We start from the raw sequence: 25051 nt of genomic DNA on the forward strand, positions 1-25051 counted from the left end.
GTCTTGCTAAAATATAGTTCTTGCTGGCCTTGTCACATCTGTGTTTCTTTGGTTGAAAATGCCATCTTGAACAGCTCTTGCCTACGGTTGCCTGATCCTCGTTACCTACTCCCTCTGCCTCCCCTTCCCATTATGTTGGACTGGTGTATGTGTAAATGATATGATGAACTGGATTAGAGAGTTGACCCATCTGAAAAATAGCCCTTTTTTCGTATACACATACACACGCCTGTGTCTAAGATAACCCCGCAGTCTATATATTTTGCTGGGCTATTTTTGTTGCCTTTGTTCCATTATTGGTTCCCTGTCTGTGCAGGCAGATGTTTCAGCTGGAAGCACAGAGTGGCACTTTGAGGGTGGGAAAGGTGAGACTGATTCTTCAGTGTTAATTCCTCTCGTCAAGTTAACTTGTCCCTGTTCCTTTCATGAATAAAGCACCACTCCTATTCCTTGTGAAAAACTGCTCTGTTTGACATTGTGATCCTGAGAGCACAGTTTTGTGTTGTAACTAAACAGATCTGAGAGCCATCTGCTATTGAAGCGGTTCCTCCCTCCCCTCCTCACTCCACGCCACTGCCACTTCTTCCCTGTAGGAGCCACAACTTATTGAATCCTGTGATGTGCTCATTCCGAGAGCTAAAATATTGCAAATTGCTGTTGAAGTGAATTCAATTAGCTGGTGGAAGGCACACAGTGCTGGAGGTGACCCAGGGAGCAGGAGCATCACGCAGGGATGGGAGAGCAGGACCTTCCTGTTCCAGTGCCACTCGAGCTCTTAATTTCCTGCATCCTGTGAAGTCACACTCCATGCTAATAAGGGCTGGAGCATTCTGCTCATCCACTGGCTATTGCCTGGAGGGATGTGCCGTTTGTAAACATGTTTCCTTACGCCAAGTTTTGGGACTGAGTCTTGTTTTGCCTATGCTTTGCTAGAATTGGATGGAGAGTTCCAGGTTTGCAAGGAGGCCTGCAAAGAAACGCTTCTTTGCTTCACATTCGGTTTGCATCTTAGAAGAAAACAGCAACAAACATCTAAAGAGAAAAAACCCTTTTTTTTGTGCAGGAAAACAGGAGTTTTTTAGGTGAATTAGAGGCTAGATGACTCACTGAAAGAGGTAGTGCTCCCTAAGCCATGGCATAAATTTATTGCCAGGAGATTTCTACTAGATTTCTGGTGGGTTTTTTCCCCTTCAGAAAAAGACACTGTGACATTGTGCTGTCTGGTGTGTAAACCACTTTCTCTTACACCAAACAGCACGCCTTTTTCACAGCTGATGTATGTGGATTTCTGTTCCCCCTAGTTGTGCATCAGTATGAAGTTTCCATTTACCATGAGTATTTATATCTATTTTGATCTGGTTTAGAAAGCAGGAGTGCTGCTTTTAATGTGCATCATTGCAATCCTCTGTGGCACAGTGTGGGTTTTAATCAGAAGGTGCTCTCAGGAGTCTCCTTGAGTCACGTAAGCTTGTGCGCTTTGTATTCGGAGATCTACATGGTGATACACAGATCCACCAATCTGTGGCACTGTCTTTCTGTTTCAGCCGTTGTTCACCGTGGAAGCTCATTTCTCTCCTTCCAGATGGCCAGAAATGGAAGAAGTCCAGGTCTAATTTCTGAGGCGCTCTGAACACTCTCAGAAAAATCACTATTGTTCTAGAGAGAAGGCTCTCTGAGGCCAGTTGGCAACAGATAGCTGGAGAGTCTTTAAAGGAAGCAGTCTTCATTTTCAAAGCAGTGTTTTTTAGGGGGATGGCGTGCAGAGGAAGATCTGAAAGGAGGGCACGTTGCCACCAATTGCAGGAAAACAGATTTATTGGGGGGGAAAAAAATATCTCCCTTTTCCCCCTTTCAGGGAGAAAATGTGTGCGTGTGTGTGTATTCTCAAATGTACAGTTCATAAAAAAGGTTCTGTATGTGTTGGGATTGTGGAAGGACTGAAAATATACCAAAGTTCGGCCCTGCCTCAATACTTTTTAAATTCTCTTTTTCTTTCCGTCAATTTAGACTTCCTGCTTACCAAAATGAAGCATTTACAGTCTATTGCTTAGGAACTAGAAATTAGAGTACTGATCTTCTGGAAGTGTTAGATCTCTGACAAACTGTTTTAAAAGATAAACCTTATTTTGGCATGCTGGAAGTGGAGCTTGATGCTCTTGATTCTAAGAAGAATAGGTCAGTTGGATGTGCTTTAGCTAATTGTTTGACTAACCCACTGTTAATCTTGCCGGTACAGACTTCAGACACACGCTATGGAAAGGATCTGCATTTGCGGCTCTGCACAGAGGCCGGCCGCCCGAACTACCTGTAAATTATGGGAAACCACCAAACGTGGGTGAGTTCTGAAACATATAGAAAGTGGTTTTTTGTCTTTGTATTTTCGTTACTGTTCCAGCTGAGAGTTACTAACTGAAACACTACTGTGAGTTTGCATTAATGTCTTTTTTTGATGTTTTACCATGTCTAAAGAGGTTTCTCGCTGACAATAGAACATCCCTTTTTGTAATATTCAGAATTGGATCTTCCATAATGTGTGTACATGTATTAAAACATTGTGGACACGTTGGAAATCTTTGCACGTCAACTCCCTGTTTGGGGAGCAATGTGCTTGAGTATCTTTTTCTGATACACATACAGAATATGTTCGTATGCTTGTCAGGTTGGACGAGCACCGTCCCACGAGCATGTAGACAATCTTCATCCTGCAATCTCAGCCAGAACAAAGCGCCTGGCTCCCAGAGAATGTTTTTGACTCAAGAATTCATTTCAGTTCAATTATGACAGAAAACAGACTGCTTGCAACATTTCTCTTTAAAAAGGAAATAATCACAAACCCAACAGTTGTGTTACTTCAGTTTCAGTTGTCCGCACAGTTAAAGAACTTGTATAAAACTCAGATATGTGTTGGCATCCAGCTTACGTATCATTGAAGAACTTCTCTGTTTCACTTAAACTGAGAAGTATTTCCTTGTATGGTCTGAACTTTCATTAACCATTTTTATAGCAAACAAATTTGATAAATATAAGTTGCGTTGATTATGATTTGTTCTCTTATTAGGGCATGTTATCTCTATTTTTGTGTGTTTGTGCAGATGTGGGGAGGCTTTTCCTGGTCTGTTAGGAGATGCATTCACATGTGTTTCTCGCATCCCATTGGAGATGCAGGGTTGATGATGACAGGCTTCTGTTTCTACCACGTCTGTTCCTCTGATTGTGCTTCTGCACTTTCTCATTGCTAAAAATTAATCATTGTCAGACACGAACGTGTTGAAGCCGGGGCTGTTTGTGGTTGGAATCGATAGCATGCTTTGCACAAAGTCTGTGGTGTTGTGGCAGGAGCGTGACGGAATAGCAAAGTTAATTATGGGTCTTCTGTATGAAAAATAAATGGATATTTGCCTGGAACTATTGCATTAGTACTTTTCCTGCTTCAGTCAGATAATGCGTGAGTCAGACTGCGGACATTAAAAAAGAAAACTATTTCCATACATTAGTATGATTACTTCTGTACATGTCTGTGTATTTATTCTTTTAGGCTGGTTCTGCAGTTACTATTTTATTAGTAGTTGGGCTGATGGATTGCTAGTAGATTTATAGCACACACTCTACTTCTATAGTTTTATTTTTATACAGACTTGTGGATCAATTCTTTCGTAAGAGGAGAATCGGGCCGTGTATTTTTGGAATATGAGGTATTATTAATGTGCCATACTAGCAGATCAGACTTCAGCATTTGTCATACTTTGATGACAAACATCTGTGCTGCTGGTTTGGTGACTATTTAGTGACTCAGAGAACGGAACAATTTGTTGGTTTTGGTGTTTTCCTATGAATTGTTATTTGGGAAATGCAAAGGTATTATATGGAAGAGGGTCTTTATAGCAAGGAGTTATTTGTTCCTGGAAGAATATGGTCCTCTTGGTGTTGATACATAAACTACTAGTAAGAGAGGCAAATGTGTATAAAATTAAAATAAGAAGCTGACTCTACTAAAGCTGTTCAGGAGGCAGAAGTTTGGTTTGGGCATTCCCCGTTTTTAACTGTGAGGTGCAAGTCACAAAATCCTTCTGTGTGTATTTGTGCAAAATGGGTGTTTTTGTGGTGAGTAGTCACAGCCACAGGTGCTGCAGCATGTGTGTGTTTTGTTTTAAAATACAAGATGAAGAAATATGCCCAACCTCTTTAATATTTCAGCATAATTGTGAATTTCCATACTGTGCTGGCTTGGTCAGATCGAGTTGTCTGGAATTACTCGCTGAAGTAGTTGGGCTGAAGTAATAGACACCCATAATAATGTGTGTTCATGAGCGAGATGAAATGATTGTGTAATTGCCTGTGTAGACTGGTAAATTAGGTGTAGAACCAGCTAAAAGTACTTGTCTGTTGTTTCCCTTTCAGTGATAAAGATGTAAGCTCAATGCCATCAGAGGATGGTGTTTCAGGTGGTTTCTGTGCAGGTTTTGCAGCAGTTAAATACGTCTTGGGTTTTGTCAGAGGCTTTTTTTGTTGCAGGCAACACAAGGCAGGTTAGAAAGAAGATTGTTTCCCCTCTTTAGTTGATCACTAGAGCTATTTTAACCTAAATATGAAAATCTTTGTGTAGGTAACTGTTGTTAGTGAAAGCAACACAAGATTTGGAAGCAGAAAGTTCAAAGCACAGTCTGGATGAATAAGCAATTGGGCTGTCTGGAAACGCGCAGCCGAGGTGCTGCACGGCCACCGAGGAGCTGCGTTCAGCTCAAATCCATGATGTTTCCCTGCTCTAAAGGAGATCGTGAGGTCAGCAGCTAGAAAAGCTGGAACACTTTGTTCTTCTGGTGCTTTTACTGGGTTTATCTGTATTTCTGGCCCCACATCCACTCTCTGAGATGATATTTTGCAAGTGGGAGCCAACTGTGTTTATTTCCCGGTGTTCTTGCGAAGTCCAGACGTGGGTTTCTTCTGCACCTGCAAGTGGAACCCAATCGTCCTGCTTGATCAGCACAGCATGAGGTCACACTTCCCACATACGACTATGTAAAATGTAATGTCATAATGTCTCATTTTGAAGTCATAGTGCTTGTTTCAGAGGGTGAAATAGTATGACACAAAGTCCTCACACTTAGTACTAGCGAAACTATTTTTAAAGCAAACATTTGTCCCAGTGTTCTGTTTTCTATTTTTCCTTGCAAAAAATACGAGTGACACAAGGGTTAATATTAATTCAAGCAGTTTGAAAACTTAGGCGACTTAGTCCCTGCTGAAATGTTTTAATTCCTTGTGAAGTTGTGACTTTGACATTTGTGATGTCTGATTGTTGAAACTTTGTTTTCAGTGATGGGTTATTGTTGCAGGGTTTTGGCTTTATCCTTCCTAGGTGAAATTTCTTGTGTGGCTTTTTACATTTGTACTGCTGTCTCTAGTAGAATGGCTTGTGATTTAAGGATTACTGCCGCTTAACAGGAAGACTAGAGATGCTCCCTTTATTGGAAATAACTGATGCAGTTATGAAGGTTTCAGGGCTACTATGTTGCTAAATCTCTGTGTGGTAATCAGGGTGTTTTTAATGCTCTTAGGCTTTCTAAATACAATAACTTCATTGTCCTGAAGAAAGCAAACTTAACGGGGTATTTTGTCATGTGTGGGTAATTCCCTACTTAGATATTTTGTATTAATCTTCTACTAAAAAATATGAGAACTGGGATTGGGGGTGTTTGTTTGGTTTTGGGGCGGAGGTTTTACTTTGCAGTTTTTAGGAAGCAATGATAGTTAATGAAGTTAATACACACTTTGTGTGCGTGGCCTGTGTTTCTGGTATAGCCCAACCATTTTTACAGTGAGGATCAGATGTGTTGAATACCTGCTACTTTTTGTCCAAGATGCTGTTGCTTTGCTAAAGACAGTGCTCCTTATGGCGCAGTGCTAGTTCTGTATTTCTCTGAAACTCGTGATTGAAGCATTTCATAAGCAGCGCTCTTCATTTTTTAATTGTCCATGGGAGATCGAGGAGTCTCGTCCCCGTTGTGCAAATAGGGAAGGAGACACAGAGAAAAGTGAAATTACTTTTACATCCTCTGAAGACAAACTGATTGCCAGTCTGGGAATGGACTGGGAAAGTTAGGAGTGCCACATGAAAGGCCATTGGAATGATTTGCCTGAGTGTTTGTTACACCTCTTTGTGTCTCCTTCGTGTGATTTACCACAAAGAGCAGTGGTGAATTTTCAGCTGGAGGATGCGGAAGGTATTGTGATTATTGGAAATATTTTTAAAATGCAAGTTTACCTTCACCCAGTTCTTTGTGTGGTTTAAAAAAAAGTATTCAAAGCCATTTAAAATTGTTTAAAGGCAGATACAGTGTTATTATGTATTTAAATGATTGAAACACTGAAAGGCACAACGGAATTACCATATTGCTAAGTGACCACAGCTCTGTGTTGGCATCACATCAGCCACAGAGTGGGGGAAAGTGGGGTGTAATATTTCTGAGAACTTGGCTTTTAAGCTGGAATACTTAAATAATAAAGAAAAGAATATGGAAGCAAACCTGGTGATATCTTTGTACAGCATTGATCGTATGTGATCTTCGTGGCCTCCTGTAGGAGTTGGGAAAAATGGTTGAGTTTCATTTTTCCTTTGCAATGGGAGACAGTTTCATTTAACAGGTCCTGAATAGTACCAGGGATCATTGAATAGCGAGTAGATTGTAAATAAATTTGGTTTAGTGTGTTTTGCTTTTTTAGTACTACTGAATGTGTGTTTTTACATGAAAACCAAATATTGACAGAAGATATGTCCATGGTGGGAGTCTGATGGCTTTTGCAACCATCTACACCTTTTGTGCCTTTTTTTTCCTAGCATATAGTGTTTCAATTGCATTGAGTGATTAAAAGCAGTTCAGATTTTAGAGTGTAGATCTTTCTGCTTGTGCATAGATGCTTCAGTCTTATAAATGCACAGAAGTGTGCTACAGGTTAGTAGCCCTTTGAAATTATGCTTCTTGACTTTGTAGGTTCTGTTTTGTTTAACATATTCCATTTTGGTATGTGTGTGTGTAGATAGGCACTGATATAATGATACAATCAAGAAAATGGCTTGAGTTGTTGGCTATATTTTTAAACTCCAGGACTGAAAGGCTTGGCCCACTGCAATGTGCAGCCGGTGAGATAAGGGCTTTCTTCGGGGAACCCTCTATCGCAAGGACTCAACAAAACCCAGTGTAGCTACGTTACATCCTCAAGTGCCATTGGCAAAAAGTGGCAAAACTTGAAAATCAAAAGCTCAAGTGGTATAAACTAGGATAGGTAGAATTAAATACCCAGAATTGTGCATCAGATCGAAGATTGGAATGATGATCTTTCTATATCCGCAGCCGTGATGATCTTCACGTGCTGTGTCCCCGCAGAGGCACCGACGTGCCTGGTTTCTCCTGCCACATATTTCTTATTCTTCAATTAGTTAGTCATCAAAATGAAATGGGATTGCTGCTACTGCTTATAATGGGAGAGGGTTTGTGGGGAGTGTGGACAACCATTGACTCTCCCATAGAATCTGGAACCCATTCCAGAGAAAGATTTTTATCACAAAAACACTTGAAAGAAATTATTATTGTACTCCAAAAAGAAATCCCTTGTAATTGTTATAAGGAAATTATATGTTACTGAAATCAGCTTTTCCAAATCCATCTTGAATAAATGTATCTGTTAAACACTGTTAGGAAACAATATTTAATATTGATTTACTTTGAGTTCTGGACAAAGTTCATGTCTTATTTTTCCTCTTGTTTTGTTTTTCTCTCCCAGTAAATATAATTTCTGCCAGGCAATTAACTGGATGTGGACGTTTCAGCCACTTGTTCCCAACATCCACCTACCAACACATGAAAATGCATAAGAGGATTTTGGGCCACCTCTCGTCTGTTTATTGTATAGCCTTTGATCGCAGCGGGAGGAGAATTTTTACAGTAAGTTTGCAAATGTTCCTTTTCTGAGTTACTGACTGAGATGTGGCCACGGCTTCCAAAACAATGAAGGGAAGAAAAATCTTGCGTTCTCGTTTGTCTTTATTGATGATATCATCTTTCTTACTGAATGGCACCTGCAGTATTCTGGGATTTGGAATTAATTTCCATGCTGCTTGCTGAGTTCAATCTTTACACTTTTTCAAAAAATTACTTTTCACCTTTGGGCAACCTTGGAAATGCTGCCAATCCTTTCCTTGCATTTCATAAAACCTGATGAGAAACAGAAGACCTCATTACTTCAGCTGCAATTTACTTCTCTGCTAAAGTTTCTTTCTAGAGTTTGTAGTGTGCTGGTGAATGTATGAATATTATTCTAAGTTTTTCCTCCAGAATATATTAAAATACATTTCTGTAATACTGCCCTTGCGTATTTAAGAATTAGCGGATTTTTCAAATTGATAACACATTTGTTAACTGTTATGTTAATCCCTGTCTTGTCTTTGCCCTTGTCTCTTAATAGGTGTTCAGAAACACATTACCTGGCAGGCTAATTGTTGTCTTTGTGTTCTTGCTTGCTTCTCCACTCATTATCAATTGATTGAATAGAGATGTTGTTACAATAATTACTCTGGGTCATAGTGAGAACCTTTCCGTTTTTGTTTACACCGTAAAGAAATCTTACTCGTCTGCAGTTATATGAAGAACTGAGAGTGATTTTTTTGTTTGAATTTAGCTGAAGTTAATACAATGTAATTTAAAGCCAAATGACATCGATATGGCAGTTAGTTTTATTGTGTTCATTAATATATAGTGACAATCCTAGTGTCAGTATTCTTTGTAGCATTGGAATAGTGGAAAGGTCACTGAACTGTCTAAAAATTCTTGGTGATATTGGGATTGAGTGTGAAATTACATAGATGCTACTAGAAGTATTCTACAGTGATCTGTGTTGGATCTGCTTCTGAATTGTGTCCTGTCCCTCAGATGTTTTAGGGTGCTTTCCTTAGAGCTTCAATTTTCCTGCTGGTTGATCCAGCTCACACAGATAACACGTCGTTTGGTAGTATGCAATGAAACATTTGATCTCCTTAAATTTACCATAATTATTACTTAGCTGTCCTGAGAGGTGTTGTATTAGTGGTGGTCATCATAGCTTTGTATGATACATAAGACAGTGGCTTCTGTTTTATAAATATGTAAATCCTTGACCCCACAAGTGATCCCCAAAGTCAGACACTGTGGAATCCCACTGAGGTTGCTCTTGGGGCAGGTTCATGGCACGGGGATGTTTTTGACACGCGTTCATCTGCGCCGTACCTGTGTATTTTGCACACATAACACATATTCTTTCAGATAATCTGTGGAAATTTTTGTGTGGCATTAGGGGTCAGATGATTGTTTGGTCAAAATCTGGGCTACAGATGACGGGCGCCTGCTCTCCACGCTGCGGGGACACTCGGCTGAGATTTCCGACATGGCCGTGAACTACGAGAACACGCTGCTGGCCGCGGGCAGCTGCGACAAAGTCGTGCGAGTCTGGTGTCTTCGAACCTGCGCCCCGGTGGCTGTGCTGCAGGGCCACTCAGCTTCCATTACTTCCATACAGGTAAAGAATAATGTTGTTTTTTCCTAAACCCTGGAATTGGAATGGTACTGAGATATCAGTGATTGGGGACAGAGCGTCGTCTCTTTTCATCTCCGGCAGCGGAGATTTGCCCCAACTCGAGGGTGTTGTTTCCTGGAAAACCTGGCAGAAACCTCCAACAAAATACAATTCTGGGATGAAAAAGGCAATCCCTGCAGCTTGGCAGGTTGTGTACACAGAGGGGAGAATGAGCGGGGCTGTTTGGCTCAGAATCCCCCATTCTTCAGGAACCTTCCTGCCTTTGATTCACCCCAGGCTGCTCCATCACGCCTGAAGTCCCAGGGAGTCTCATTTCTCCCCCTCTTGCCTACACTTCCAATTCTGTCTTATTTCAACCACATTGCAAGTTGCTTACTTTAAGGTGATTTTTTTTTTTCTAAACACATTTTACTACCTGGTTTTGCATTTTGTATATGATTTGCTTATTAATACATACATGTGTATTCCTCACAAGCTTTTTGTAAACTCTGGTAATTAAAAAATCATGGGTTTTTGAGGAAACCGTGCTTGATTCCTTTACCAAATTACCAGGTAGCCAGAGGGTTAAAGTTATTGCCGTATTTGTGAAATTCAAGTGAAATCCTCCAGGATGAGAAGCTTCCCTGCTCCTTAGAGCAGAGCTTTGGGCAGAGTCTTTGCTGGGCCTGGGTGCAGGAATCACTTGGGTTTTGTTACGGGGTTTGATCAGTCCTTTCCTAGAAAGAAGTGTTCCTCATCTTGTTACCCCATTAAAAGGCTCTTGGCTTGCTTCATTTCTACAATTTGCTGACTTTTATGTGTAGAAACAAGACTTGCTGGGCAAAATGGAGGGTTTTTCTGTTTCCTCAGCTTTGTTTTATGGAAGTTCAGATTCTGTGCTTATCCCTGATACCACTCTGGACCCGCAGGGAGAAAGCCAATATATTAATAAAAAAGATTCCTGTCAACATCCATTTACAAGTTTCCAGAGTGTGAGGGAGAAAGCAATGAGGTGATTTAACTGTTCTAACTTTACTTTCAGTTCTCTCCAGCAAGGAAAGGAACAACACGATACCTCACTTCTACTGGTGCTGATGGAACAATCTGTTTCTGGCAGTGGCACGCCAACACCATGAAATTTAAGTAAGCCTGTTTAGATAATTATAATTAGGACGGATTTCTTGTGAGTTTTAGCGTGGAGAGGAATGCTGGGGTAATTAAATAAGGGTGTGTTCTTTCTCAATAAACGTGAGCGTTTTCTCCTGTGTACTCTGGAATCTGTGACATTACAACCAGAGAAGGGGCAGAGATCATGGGTGTTATTTCTGGGCTTTTGCTTTGCACGACAGTGTTGTAGAAGAAATTTCACCTTTTTTTTCTTACTAAGCTAAGGAAGAAAATTACTAAAGGGAAAAATAAGTTCTTGCAGACATAGGTGAGAATTCTGAACTAAAGAGGTTTAGGATGAGTGTGTTGACCTTAAGCTGCTGCACTGCACTGTTCTTGTTGAATGGCATTCAGATACAGTAATGAAAAGTAAAAATGTTGTGTTGTTGTGTACAGGGATCGCCCCGTCAAATTCACAGAGAGGTCCAGGCCTGGTGTTCAGATCTCTTGTTCATCTTTCAGTTCTGGTACGTGTGCATTGGAACGTGGTTTATCGACTGTAATTCCTTTGGTGACAAGACTGTCACTTCTTTTTAAATAAAAATGCTATTAAACCCTTTTTCAGTTAATTACAACATGTCACATTGTGATTGGTTGAAATTTTCCCTGCTAAGCGTCTGCCTCAAGCTACTTTTTCTCTTCGTTTTTTTCCTCTAATTTAAGCTGCCTTGACCACTTCCAAGGAAGACGACGCTGTCAGTCTGTTGTGCACATCAGAGATTTTGCTTTGTAACATCCTTTTAAGGTTTTATCTGGTAAAGTTTTTGAGTGAAGAGTCCTTGAAATCTGGCAGGCATGCGGCCTCTGTTCCAAGGTTACACTTCTGCTGGTCTTCCAAATTTGGCCAACTTCTAGGAGGATCAGCTCAATGTGTTTGAAAACATCAGCTTAACTGATATCAGTTGTTGCGGCTTTGAATTCTCAAAAATAGTGATTTTTACCAGCAAAATGATGTAATTTCTCATTCAATTTTGCGATCTGAAATTCAGAGCTGTTCTATAGCCATGTGAGCCTTGCCCACATTCATTTCTTAAAACCAGAAGTCCTGAAATAACTAAAACCCTTTCAATGCAGTAAACTACACAACGGTGCCCTTTTTGTGCAATATTGTAAATAGAACAAAGATGACAAGAAAATATCTTTATCACTGACTCCCAGTTGCACCATAGTTTCTCTCACGTGCTTCAAACAGATATTGAAGATGCACTTAAAGTTTCTGCTTTATATTTACCAGTGAGGATATTGAACTATTCCCCATCTAATTTTCCTGCATTGGCTGATGGAGAATAATTTCTGAGAGAAAGCACAACAGTTTGTTGGATGCATGTTGTAACTCGCAATATTCTCTTCCTTTGGTCAGAAAGCTTTGCAGCTGGAAAATATTTTAGAGCTAAAGCTGATGCAGTCTGAGCAAGCACAGGTCAAAGCACAAGTTGTCAGAGTTAATTCTTTGCTCAGGACACATGTTTTCATTTTCTTTATGTACCTGTAGTTTGCTGCTTCGACAATAAAGCAGTAATTAAAACGAGTTGTTCCTCAGCTGGCTTTTCTCACAGGAAACTCTGTCTCTCGTAGGTGGCATGTTCATTGCAACAGGTAGTACCGACCATGTGATAAGGATTTATTATTTGGGCTCAGAATCTCCAGAGAAAATGGCCGAGTTAGAATCTCATACGGTAAGAGATGAATCAGAAAGCCTGCTTTAACGGTATTTCAGGAACTTGGGTTTTGTACATCCTATTCGGCTTATTTGCTGTCTTTGGAGTCTCAGTGCTCTCAGTGCTGTGGTATTTAAATGCCTGGAAATGTGTGGTATGTTTATTTTGAAATTCCTCTGAGGTAGGAGATGTGTGCAAAATATGCCTTATGTATTTCATTCCCCCAGGAAACAGGACCTAGGTGATTTTCCCGTATTCTTAAAGAAAGTCTGTGTTGGAATGAGGAATTAAAGCAGTTTTCATGCATGATGTCATTTTTCCTATTAAATTTACTGTTGGGTATTTAACTCCAGTTGTGACCGCAAATCACAGAATCCCAGAGTGTCAGGGGTTGGAAGGGACCTGGAAAGCTCATCCAGTGCAATCCCCCCATGGAGCAGGAACACCCAGATGAGGTTACACAGGAAGGTGTCCAGGCGGGTTGGAATGTCTGCACAGAAGGAGACTCCACAACCCCCTGGGCAGCCTGGGCCAGTGTCTGTTACCTTCACTGAGAAGAAGTTTCTTCTCATGACAAGGAAAAACAAAGTAATTCCAGTTTTAGAGTGTGAAGTCGAACTTTGGATCACTCTGGGAATTTCATTTAAAAAATAAAGCAAACTTAAAAGCATCCTTTCTCAGTAGTGCAGAAGGGCTCTTGTAAAAATACAAACTATTTTAATTATCTGTACAATGACTTTTGATGTTAGTTTTCAAGTTTATCTTCTAGCTTTTATTAAAACAGTTGAATGTCTCAGTTTTAATGAAACTCCATAAAGAAGCGTCAGTAAAACAGAATCAGATCTTCATTTCTTTATTGTTACTGAGAGCAAGTGATGATTACATTATTTATTATGTGCATGGTAAACAATATATCAGAAAATGAAACTTATGGCAACTCTGATAGGGCTGTCACTTGTGAGGAGTTTGGAGCATTTATCTCTGAACCTTAATAGCCCAGCTGCCCATCTTAACAATATTTTAGCGATTAAGGCTGAGTCTAAATTGATTCACTGAACCTCAGAGGGAGTCACGGGTCTCACGTTTAAGTCTCTGGTTCTGGAATTTGTAAGGTAGTATGTTGTAGGAGATGTATGGAAAGATGCAATTTGCTAAATAGAAGCTCGTCATTAAGTTCTTTTTGAATGAGTGTTTCAGCTTACAAAGCACTTACTCCTATTTCTTTCCTCCCTCCTGTTTAGGACAAAGTGGTTGCCGTCCAGTTCTGTAACAACGGTGACAGGTGAGTGGCTGCCCTGCGATTTTCACATGACGAGTGTGGTATTTAATTTTCCAAATACCTTCACGGAGAACATTTAGTGCAACAGGACCAAACGGGCTCTGATTAATCTTAGACAAATTGTTTCAAGTGTATTGCAAGATATTTGTCCTATCCACAAGTTTGAACTTGCTGCCTTCTGCTGTAACAACAATCATGTCCTGTAACTCTGCTTTTCCTCTGGATTTTTTTAAACTGAGCAAACTGGAAACTGAATTTTGCATCCTTTCTTTGTAAGAGTGTGTGGCTGCACAGGTAGCCGTGTTAGGTACAGACAGGGCCACTCTGGGAGTAAAAGTATTACAGTAAATGTAGTTCTGAGCAAAAGTTAGAGCTGTTGCACATGCACAGATGGTCAGACAAGTCTGCAAGGAGCTGTGGTCTGATCTTCATTAAAGGTCCTTTAACCTGATAAGATGGCAATAACGCCTGAGTACGTTAATTGTTTATAATGAGATCAGGGATTTGGTTTCTCAATTACTTTTCTTTCTTATTTTTTCTTTATTAGAGTATCACTTTACATGTGGGGGTAATAGAGCTTGTTGGCTGTATCATTATGTTGGCTGTATCATTTCAGTTCCATTAGAGCAAGATGAAGAATAAGCACATACACTCATTCATTTATCTGTGCGGCTCTTGTCTGAGTTCCTGACTTTTGGGTGTCCTTTTTTCTGGACCCAAAGGGGTGGGATGGTGATGGGACCACACGTCTGTTTGCCAGCTTAGAGACAAAGGGGAGGCCAAGCTACCAATGACAGTAGCACTCTCGGTAGCTGTTGCATTCCAAGGAGAGATATTTCCCTTGTTTCTGTACCGGGGAACAGATGAAGAGGCCCCTTTACTTCTTTATCAACTGCTCTTGCTCTGTCCTCTCTGTATTAAGTAGTTTGGGAGCATGACACTGACTTGCAGAGAAATATGTTCTTAGATGAACACCTGAGCAACACTGTCTGCACTGGCCAAAAGGGCCTACAAACCAAGTGCAGTCATTTGGGAAAAGAAAATAAAGATAAAAGGGGAAAAATAACCTTGCTGTGTTGTCGGAAGTGAGATGGAAGGAAATCAAGGAACTAATGGCATCTAAATTATTAGTATAATGCAAAATGAAAACAAGGAGCTGTAGAGCTACCTTGTATCTTGGAGGGTTTTTTCCTTTACTGTGCTCTTATTTATGATCCATATGAGAATCATGTTGAAGCTGATAGTGTTGTTGAGAGATTCTGTGTCTGTTGGGGGGGTTTTGTTTAAATTTACTTCTCTTGTGTATGTTTCCTGTAATATTTATACCAGCCAGGTATGTAGTTGCTCACAATTCTGTGCTACAGTGATGCTTTTAATGGAAAAGCGATACCTTCCTTTTAATGTTAATATAAAGAAAAAATAAAAGAAGTGTCGGAAGCATCATGATGAAAAAATTCAGACCAGGGAAGCTGAAAAGGTGAAACAATCACTTGCCTATTTATCTGTAATTCTATATATAAATGGAATATACTTTTAAAGGTGTTGACCATCCTGTGACAAAATGTTACTTGAGGAGCCTTTTTTCAAATTTCTCAACCAAAATGATTTCTGTGACACTGACAGCCAGAGCTTTTTGATGTCAATAAATACATATGCTGGATGCTTTGATTTTTTTAAACGAGGAGGAGTTTAAAAATGACAATATTCCTGTTGAGCTTGGCAGGCAGGGCTACTTACTTGTGTTCAACTTGGGTATTTCCCTTCTCTGTCTTCACTGTCTCCCTGAGCTAATGGATTCTAATTTATGCTGGACTCCTGGCACGCACTTTCTTTTTCTTTGCTGCCTCTGCGAACCACTCGAGAGATTTGCTGATGTCATTAAAAAGGGAATGTGCAGCTTGGCTGAATTATGACATTGAAGTCATTCCAAGGCCATCTGCTTGCTGTAACCAAATGTAATTAGTGTTGTGGGGTAGGAACTCTTTTGTACCGTACAATATCTGATATGAAAATTGTAACCTCGCCGGCTTTTAATTACATTCTCTAGATCAGAGATGCGCAAACAATGTAAAGAATAAGTGTTGAAAAAAGGATGAAATCCATTCTGGGTTCTGCGCTGGGTGTGCTCTTGGCTCGCCGGTGTTTTGAAGGCGCCTGTTTCCTGCAGCAGCACTTCACGGGGATTTTATGACTTGTTAAACACGCCTGCGTGTGGGCATATAGAGAGTAAAACAACTCTATATACACACGTATACACTTCCAAGTGTGTAGATACTTGTGTACGTGTGTGTGTGCATGTTCGTTGCAGAGCAATGTCCAAGTGAGTGCTTGTAGCGACCTTTTCCACGGGGAATGACCATCCTCTGCCAAACTCCTCGTTGTTCTTGCCACAGGATTTCACGTGCCCAAACCGTTGTGGGGATGGAAAACTCCATAGCAAAGCTACCGAATAGCGAGAAAATCAGCATCTGTGATGGGTGTGTGGGTATTAGACCAAAAGCAGTGACTTATCTTTATTCAGAATTTTGTGACTCTTCTATTTCCTTTTTTTTTTCCCTAGCTTAAGGTTTGTCAGTGGCAGCAGAGATGGAACAGCACGAATATGGCATTATCAGCAGCACGATTGGAAGAGCGTAGTCCTGGATATGGCCACTAAAATGACAGGGTAAAGCAAACCAATCTGGAACGCACCTCACAGCAACATTTACACACCAAACAAAATCTTCCATCCTGTCAAAAAGCATTTATTTACTTCCATTTTGAGTTACTTTCAGTGCATGGGTTTGTTGTGTTGAAAATGCCAGGGCTCTGTTGTTAAGTTACACAGTTAAATAGCCCCCAGAAGAAAATATTAATACATTGATAGTTCCCTGCTCTGATGATTGGGGAATATTTAGTGTTCTAGCTATGAGTTAAGAATGTCAAATAGAGTTCATCTCATGGAAGGAGGTTTTACTAGAACCTCACCAATCATATGCCAACCTACATGTTTTTAAAAAAAATACCTTAACCCACTGTTGTTTGCTGGCATCTCTCAGCAAAGTTATGGAAGAACTGCAATAACCAGTCCCCTCAGGTCATTAGTGTTTATTTTGTGTTTTATGATCTACTATTCTGGTTTCTGTGCTACAGAATACAGTTCAAATTATAATGAATAATAAAGTTAAAATAGGGAATAGCTGTCAGAGTGTGATTTGGATTTATGTACCAGGTTTTTGGCCATTGTGCTGTTTAGTTATACTGATGACTGATAAGAAAAATACCTTGTAGGAAAAAGCTTTATTAACTCAGTAACTTGAAAGAAAGAATTGGGGTAGGTGAGGCTGATCATGTAAGAAGAACAGAAGAGAAACTCGTCCTTTTGAAGGAAATAAAACTGTAAATCTTAGTGGTACTGAATATTTGTATGTACCCTGCATGTCACCTGTCCCTCTCCTGCATTAGCCAGTAGTCACAATGGTGGCATTCTGAATTAGCACTGTTAAATACTTACTGATTTCTTCTTAAAATTATTAATTTCATCAGAAATAATGTAGCATCTGGAGAGGACAAGGTGACTAAGCTGAAGGTCACTATGGTGGCTTGGGACAGATACGATGCCACTGTCATCACTGCAGTCAACAACTTCCTTCTCAAGGTGTGGAACTCATCCACAGGGCAGCTCCTGCATAGCTTAGCGGTGAGTAACACTCAAGTCCTCACACTAAATGCTGGCGTGTTTGGAGATATTACTTGGAGAAATCTTTCTTTCTTTTTCACCCCTTTTTCATTGCAGGGTCACGATGATGAAGTTTTTGTTCTGGAGGCCCATCCGTTTGACCAAAGGATTGTACTTTCAGCAGGTCACGATGGAAATATTTTTGTTTGGGATATAGACAAAGGAACAAAAATTCGCAATTACTTTAACATGGTAAGAAGGATCAGGAAAGGTATTTGGTTTTTTTTGGTTTTGTTTTTCACGTTTGTGTAAAACAGATCTTGAGGCAAAAGCAGATTTCATTATATACTGTTCATGACCAGTGTTACAACAGGATTAGGGGAAAACTCCTACATATTCAAAAGAAAGCCCTGTACTCTTCAGTAACCAATGCCAACGTGTTTCGTTGCATATTGTCAGTGTAGCAGCAAGTCTTTCATGGGATCTGTTACATCTAAATATAATTCATGTGGATGGGCGTGGTTAGACCATGCAAAAGATGATAGTGATGTGATGCAAACCAGTAAACCTGTGTAGCGCAGCTCAATGGGCTGGGAAGTGCTGTGCTTGGCTCTCTGTTGTATTTATTACATCTTCACGTGCCCAGTGCCAGGTTTGCTGGTTTGGTTCCAGTGCTGAGGATATGCAGCTGTGCTGCTTCAGGCCCTGAGCTGTGAAACCTGCTTGTTTGGAGCCAAAACGCGTCTGAGATCTTTGGGGCAGGCTTGCGTGCCATTAACATAAAATGTAGACTTCTAAGTAGTTGTTTCAGAACGTACTTTAAAAGTTGCACCGTAATTTCAGAACAAAGAGAAAATGCAAGGTTTTGACGTGACTGTTCAGTGAAGCCTTAATAACGAAGTGGAAAAAATATAAGTGTAAATCAGTCTTGAGCGAGATGAGAATTTACACAGAATTAGGATTAAGTGCTTGGTGGAAATTGGTGAAATTTTCCTAAAAATGCTTTTGTAGAGAAAGCATGATTGTGAAAGGGATGCGCTGTGCTTGTGTGCAGATTGAGGGCCAGGGCCATGGAGCTGTTTTCGATTGCAAGTTCTCACCAGATGGGCAGCATTTCGCCTGCACAGACTCTCATGGACATCTGCTACTATTTGGTTTTGGATGCAATAAATATTATGAAAAGGTGGGTTGAATGAATTTTAAACTCATCTGTGTCTGACCTGATTTCGTCTTAGAAATATTTGTGTTACAGTTTATTCCCTCACCCTGCCCCAGACATAATTAGATCATCAAGCAGCAGTTGCTGTTTACCTAAATCAAGATGATTTAGACAAGAGAATCTCTACACAGGAGAACAAAGCATTAACTTCCATCTATTCACCTCTGTTGGCGTATTTTACTATTGAATTTTTGCACCAGGCCTTGGTAATAAAACAGATTTGTGGTAGGAATCTGTTCTCTGTGTAACAATTCTGCTGATCCTGAGTGTAGTTATGGGTATGGGACCCGTTCCAAAGCAGCAAGACAGCTGCAAATGGCCATTGATTTCTTTACTAAATCGCTTTTCTCGCAGATTCCAGATCAGATGTTCTTCCATACGGATTACCGACCGCTGATCCGCGATGCAAATAACTACGTGTTGGATGAACAGACTCAACAGGCTCCGCATCTTATGCCTCCTCCATTCTTGGTGGATGTTGATGGAAATCCTCATCCCACGAGATTCCAGCGGCTGGTGCCAGGGAGGGAAAATTGCAAAGATGAACAACTTATTCCTCAGCTGGGATATGTAGCTAATGGTATGATGAGTACAACTCATGCATAATACATGTATTGCACTGGATTGAGCACCAGCTCGGTAGGATGATACTGTAAGGATTTGTTTCAGTTTTTTCTGAAACTAGTGGTTGAAATACAGTGTAGATGGAGGAGATGGGGGGGTTTATGGCATAAAGGAAGTGGATGGAATCAACTTGACTGGAGGCAACATGAGGAGAGTGCAATATTCCAAAATCTGCAAACTTTTAGCAGGTATATGGCAGCACGTTTAAAGAATTGTCCCATAGCCCTCAGTGTAACTATGTCTGTGAGTGAGGAAGCAGGAAGGTGAGAACAAGATTGAAAAAATAGCTTTTGGGTTCTTTTTAAGACAGATTTTTTTCCTGTAGATATAAACTTTTCAAAATGCTGATCTCCAGAAAAGATCTTCCATTCTTACTTCCCAAGCATAATTTCTTTTTGCCATTTCTAAAGGTTTGGGTGGTCTGTAATTTTAGGGGTTTTTTTGAACTTTGCCTCCATTTATTACACAAGAGCAGAAGGACAGCTGGTGAATCAAGTGTTTTGCAGGGCAGACAAATAATAGTGCACATTTAAAAATTTGATTGTTTCTGTGGTGTTTAGTAAAACAGAAATTGAGCATTTTATAAGCAGTTGTGGCTTTGTTCTTGTCAAGGTGATGGCGAAGTAGTTGAACAAGTCATCGGACAGCAAACTAACGACCAGGATGAGAGCATCCTCGATGGGATGATCAGAGAGCTGCAGAGGGAACAAGATCTGAGACTAATTAATGAAGGAGAAACTCTTCCAAATCCTCCTCTCAATAGATCGCACTCTGTTAATGGAGGTAAGTGTCCCTCATTACCACCATCAGTTCGTTTCCTAAAGCACAGGAAGGTACAAATCAAAATGTGTTAATGTACGTTTCAGGACTATGTCTTTGAGGTTTATCTGTTATAAACCTTTCCAAAATAATAAAGTTCACTGTAATGTCTTGATGTCACTTAATCACCACAGACATACTTTGTAACTGCGTAATGTCAAGATAACAGCATATAATTAGTGAATGTCAGTGGAATCCAATGTTGTGACAGACTAATGGCTTCCTGTCGCAGCATCAATGCTAAGGCTGAGCCTCAGTGTTTATAAAATAAACGTATCTGCTCTGTCTTAGCGTTTCCTTAGAAAGCTGGAGATTATTCTCCTGCTAAGTGTTCTGCTACTGTCATTTTATTTTTAATACACACAGCAATTAAAAATTTAAAAGAAACTCGGGCAGATGTGAGCAGATGCTGGGGACTTGTGCTGCAAGTCAGCCCGAGCTTTTAAAACATTTACATCCGCTAATAAGGTAGTTCCAGGTTAAATGATTGATTACTCATGTTTGAATTGGATTTCCTGGCAAAGCTCATTAGGATTGATAGATTTGGAGCTGCTTGTCTTCAAGTTCAAGAAGGAATAGGAAAAAATTAGTGAAAAAATGCTGACAATCCACTTTTGCTTTGATCTAAATTGGTATTGTCAAGAAGGTGACCTAAAAGCCAACTTCAACTCACAAAAAGTCTTTTAGTTTTATTTGTATGTCCCTGTAGTTGTGTGAAAGGGAATTTCCAGATATGACTGATATAGAAACTCAAGTAGTAACCTTTCAGGACTTGTATTGATCAGTGACTTTGCTACATGAACTGCCCGTTTGTGTGAGTTAATTACACTACGGTTAAAGTATCTGATGCTTAAATAGCCAAATATTTTTATATAGGCTTGCACAACCATGAATGCAGTTTACTTATGCAGTTAACCATATTAAGCATGTGGAGGTTGTGTTGATGCATACGCAAATGATGAGGTAAATGAAGGCAATGTTGGCAGCAATTCTGATATTATGAGCCTTTTTGTCTCACTTTGCTCCCTACAGTGTCTGTTTTCTCTCGAGTCTGTAGCTCAGCATTGTTGTGCCTGATGAAAAGCCCAGAGCAGGAGCGGTGCCGGTGACACAATAGACAATCATTACAAATACAGAACAAATGGAGACAGAACACAAACCCTAAACCTTGCGACAGTCTGTCATTTTAGATGTCAGCCTCATCTCTTCTTGTACCATAGAATTTAAGATTCATTATTTTAGAACCTGTAAACAGTTGACAAGCCTTTGATTTAAAGGTCGCTGAAGTGCCTTTAAAACTTTTATTATAGTTTATAGTCTTTGCTTGCCTCAGATATCTCTAAGATACAACAAGGCAAGGTGATGTTACAGCAGCATATGCATCTCCAGTAATCCAAGGCCAAAACACAAAAAAATATGCCTGAAGCAAAAGGCAAAGCCACTTAACATAGAACAAGTGTCGTTTGTTGCCAGAAAGAAACTCTGTGCAATCCTTACGCTTCAAATTCTAGATTTTATTGATGGTTTATAGTAGTGAAGAAACATCTTTTTCTTCCTTAGCCCTTCGAAGCCCAGGTCTGGATGTGGCGTCTCCACCCAACGTCGGCCTCCGGAGGAGCGGGCAGATCGAGGGCGTCCGGCAGATGCACAACAACGCTCCCCGCAGCCAGATGGCCACCGAGAGAGACCTCATGGCCTGGAGCAGGAGGGTGGTGGTAAACGAGCTTCCCCCCGGCATCAGCAAGTAAGATACATTGCGTAATGTTTAATGATCCTTCCATACACCTGCCACAAGTTTTAAAAAAAACTATTTTTCGGAAATATGTTGGCTTTTTTTATTATTATTTTTTAATTTCAAATATTAGAGTTACAGTGGTAGCCACTGCTGGAGAGTTGAGGATAGTAATTCCTTCTCTTCACAATTGAATCTTTCTTCAGTAGTTCAAACACCACATTTTCCTGAAGCTTTATTTAAAGAACAAGTTTGCTTCTTTAACTTGTGGTCCCAGGAGTGAATTATGTGTGGATGCTGCTAGCAGGACTTGTGCACTGATTTCTTATAGCAAGGGAACCAGAAGTATTTTAACGTGTTTATTAGTGAATCTGCCAAGTTATATGATGATTTACTGAATAACGTGGGTGCTTCCTCTGTGTCATTAGAGTCCAGGAAGAATGTCGAGCTGCCAAAGGTGAAATCGAAATTGGTTTATACACTGTTGAAAAGAAGAGAAAGCCATCCCACACCTTACAGCGGGTGAGTTAGTTCAGTAGCAGAGAGAACCTGCGTGTGAAGCAGTTCTGAGCACTGAGGGGAAAAAAGAGAAACAAAAAACCCCCCGAACCCAATTTTATTAAATTATTTAGAAGATCAATAGTACTAATTGTTTCTCTGGCTCACTTTCTTCCTTCTGTAGCTGTAACTTGTCTGTCTTTATATTGCACTTCGAAAACAGCAGCGGTAAATCTCAGTCTTTAAGGCTACAGTAGTGGGGAGATGCTGAGAAAGGAATAGAGCACACAGTGCATGTGCAGTTTAACTTGTGGAGATTAGGAGAAATATTAGAGGTGCCACAGGTTTTTTGAAGTCTCTAGCTTTTATCTTATCCGGAGACTGCAGGAAAACGATATTTCTCCATAACTTCCTTTCTAAGAAGGGCTGCTACTTAAAAATAATTGATACTGAACAAAAAACCACCTGCACTGGAGTGAACAACCGCAAGTGTGTAAAAGATCTTTTCATTTCCAATTCTTGATTTCCTCTTTGTCATTTGTAAATGGAATACAAAGTAATGAGGCATCACTTAACTGTGTAATTCCTTATTAAATCTCTAACCTTTTTCTCCTGTCCTGCGATAAAAGAACGATTACCAGCTGGGGAGCGGAAGGTCTTTGAGAAGAAACCAGCGCAAGCGCCAGCACGCCTACCAAACGCGCTCCACCATAGAGCACAGCCAGCACGGAGCGAGTCAGAACGCACGCACCCGGGAAGAATCTGACAGCTCCTCTGAGGTCTGAGACATCCCACCACTCTTTCCATAGGTTCCTCACTCAAAAATAACGTGGTTTGACAACAGATGCTCTGGGAGCACCGGAACCATCCAGGCTCCCAGTTCCTCCACTTAGGAGGAAACACTCAGATCACTGAGTCTGTTGGGTTTGTGGTGTTACTGTAGGATGTTGATCTTGGATCATTTACCTCTATGCCAGTACAGTGTTCAAAACTAGCTTAAAAAAGGTTGGGTGTTTTTGGAAATCTGAAACATTTTCAAGTAAATTTAACCAGGTTGTGTTAAACCGCTTGCTATTTTGGGATTTCGTGCAGCATGTATATTCTAGGTCACACTCAGTACTTTGATTTCGTCTACATCTGTAGACTGCTGTTGAAAGAGACTGAGTGTTGGTATTAATCATTGATATTGGCAAGGGAAGAACTTAAAATAGACCGCATTAAATATAACTTGTTCTCATAAAGGAAGCAAGCAAAGTAAAAAGAGATTCAACAGTGTCACTTTGTAAATGTATTGACCATACAGAGTAGCTATAAAACTGGCCACTTGACATTAAATTAACTAATCAAACACTTAAATAGTAATCAATTCTATGGTTCTAATACCATTAAAATTCACATCTCTTTCTACAGAAATCATATAAGCATATAGTATAGTATTAAGATACAGAAAGAAATTGTGGACTTACTTTAAGTTAAACCAGTACCTAAATATAAAGCATTCCTCAGGTGAGATGAGTTGTACAACTTGCTTGCGAACAAAAATAATACATTTAAAACTTGGCCCTAAAGTGAAGCATTTTGTTTTTAATACAGGAAGATGAGACGGTTGGTACGAGTGACGCATCTCTGGATGATCCTGTGGCAGCGTGGCAAAGTGAAAGCAGCTCCAGGTACCTTTACCGTTCTGTTAATTGCTAATATGACTTGATTCTATAATTTAAGTCAGTCAAGACAGTTTTGAAAGGCCTAATATAAATATTGTATGTGTGTTATTTGGATATTAAAGAAGTCAGAACTGTATTTTTAGAAAACAGCTCTAGTTTTCTAAATTTTTCATGCATTTCTTGCAGTCAGTTCTTAGGAAGTTGGTCTATGGATCGCTGAGATAATTAGTATGAAAATAGAGGTCGGTCATAACTGTAGTTTTACCGTGGGTTTGCAATTGCTAAAATAATTTGCTGAAATAGGCAAATTAGGTAGCGCTTCAGTTTTCTTTAAATTCACATGAGAATGAAATTTGGTACTAATCCTGACATCTGGTGCACAGAACCAGCAGAGCAGGTTGAGTGTTTGGACCTTTCACTCTGTTGCGTGAAAACTGAACTGCTGGTTTCTTTCCTACAACTTTTTATTATCTACAGTGATTCATCGAGTGAATATTCTGACTGGACAGCAGATGCTGGAATTAATCTCCAGCCTCCAAAGAGACAAACCAGGCAGGCAGCTCGGAAAATCTGTAGTAGTTCTGAAGATGAAAACATGAAGGGAACAAAAGGACTGGAGCCAAAACGAAGGAAACTTAAACAACCTAGAAAAAAGGTCAGCATTTTAAACGTGTTAGTGTCTTTTTTACTTTATTAGTATATTCTTTTCGAGTGGTTATTTTCAAAGCAAATGTTTCATAAACGAATATACATTAAGAACAATCCTACAAATAGCACATTAATTGTAATAGCAGAGTAATTTTGGTCAGGTGCTATGGTGACACAGATGGACTCCCATTTTCATGCAGGCTTTTATTTGTCCAAACAGGTGGGTTGTTTTCTCCTAGATTTATGCTCTTCACTACAGTCAAATTTACTCCAAGGTGGTTTTGTTGCCAAATTATAATGCGTCCGTATTGTGTCTACATTGTCAGATTTCTTTTTCCTAGTATTTCTTAAAGAAGATGTTTGGAATATTTCTGAAGAAATATAATATCTTTATTTATAAACATTTTAATCTATTATATTGATGAACGCACCTTATTCTCTACTATTTAGTTGAGTTTTTTGGAAGGTTGACATTCCAGCATTTACTTCGCCTTATATCTAATTATCTTCAGTAAGTGCTGGATGATTGGGATTTTATATGT

The 25051-nt window shown here is 39.9% G+C and overlaps 1 protein-coding gene across 1 annotated transcript in view; it reads left to right on the forward strand.

The window, feature by feature from the left end:
- The window catches only part of BRWD3 (bromodomain and WD repeat domain containing 3), a gene marked incomplete at its 3' end in the record, with an annotated part of 49294 nt that overhangs the window by 8689 nt on the left and 15554 nt on the right, over positions 1-25051 (forward strand). Inside the window, 18 exon segments of the mRNA XM_080352752.1 lie at positions 2237-2335; positions 7780-7940; positions 9325-9546; positions 10586-10686; positions 11107-11177; positions 12286-12386; positions 13610-13650; positions 16208-16312; positions 17173-17326; positions 17423-17557; positions 18360-18488; positions 18879-19104; positions 19761-19931; positions 21528-21711; positions 22128-22221; positions 22827-22976; positions 23791-23867; positions 24339-24516. Of these exon segments, the coding sequence (XP_080208878.1) occupies positions 2237-2335; positions 7780-7940; positions 9325-9546; positions 10586-10686; positions 11107-11177; positions 12286-12386; positions 13610-13650; positions 16208-16312; positions 17173-17326; positions 17423-17557; positions 18360-18488; positions 18879-19104; positions 19761-19931; positions 21528-21711; positions 22128-22221; positions 22827-22976; positions 23791-23867; positions 24339-24516 (2399 nt within the window).

This window comes from Nesoenas mayeri (genome assembly GCF_963082525.1).
Source record: "Nesoenas mayeri genome assembly, chromosome: 13".
NCBI classification, from domain to species: domain Eukaryota; kingdom Metazoa; phylum Chordata; class Aves; order Columbiformes; family Columbidae; genus Nesoenas; species Nesoenas mayeri.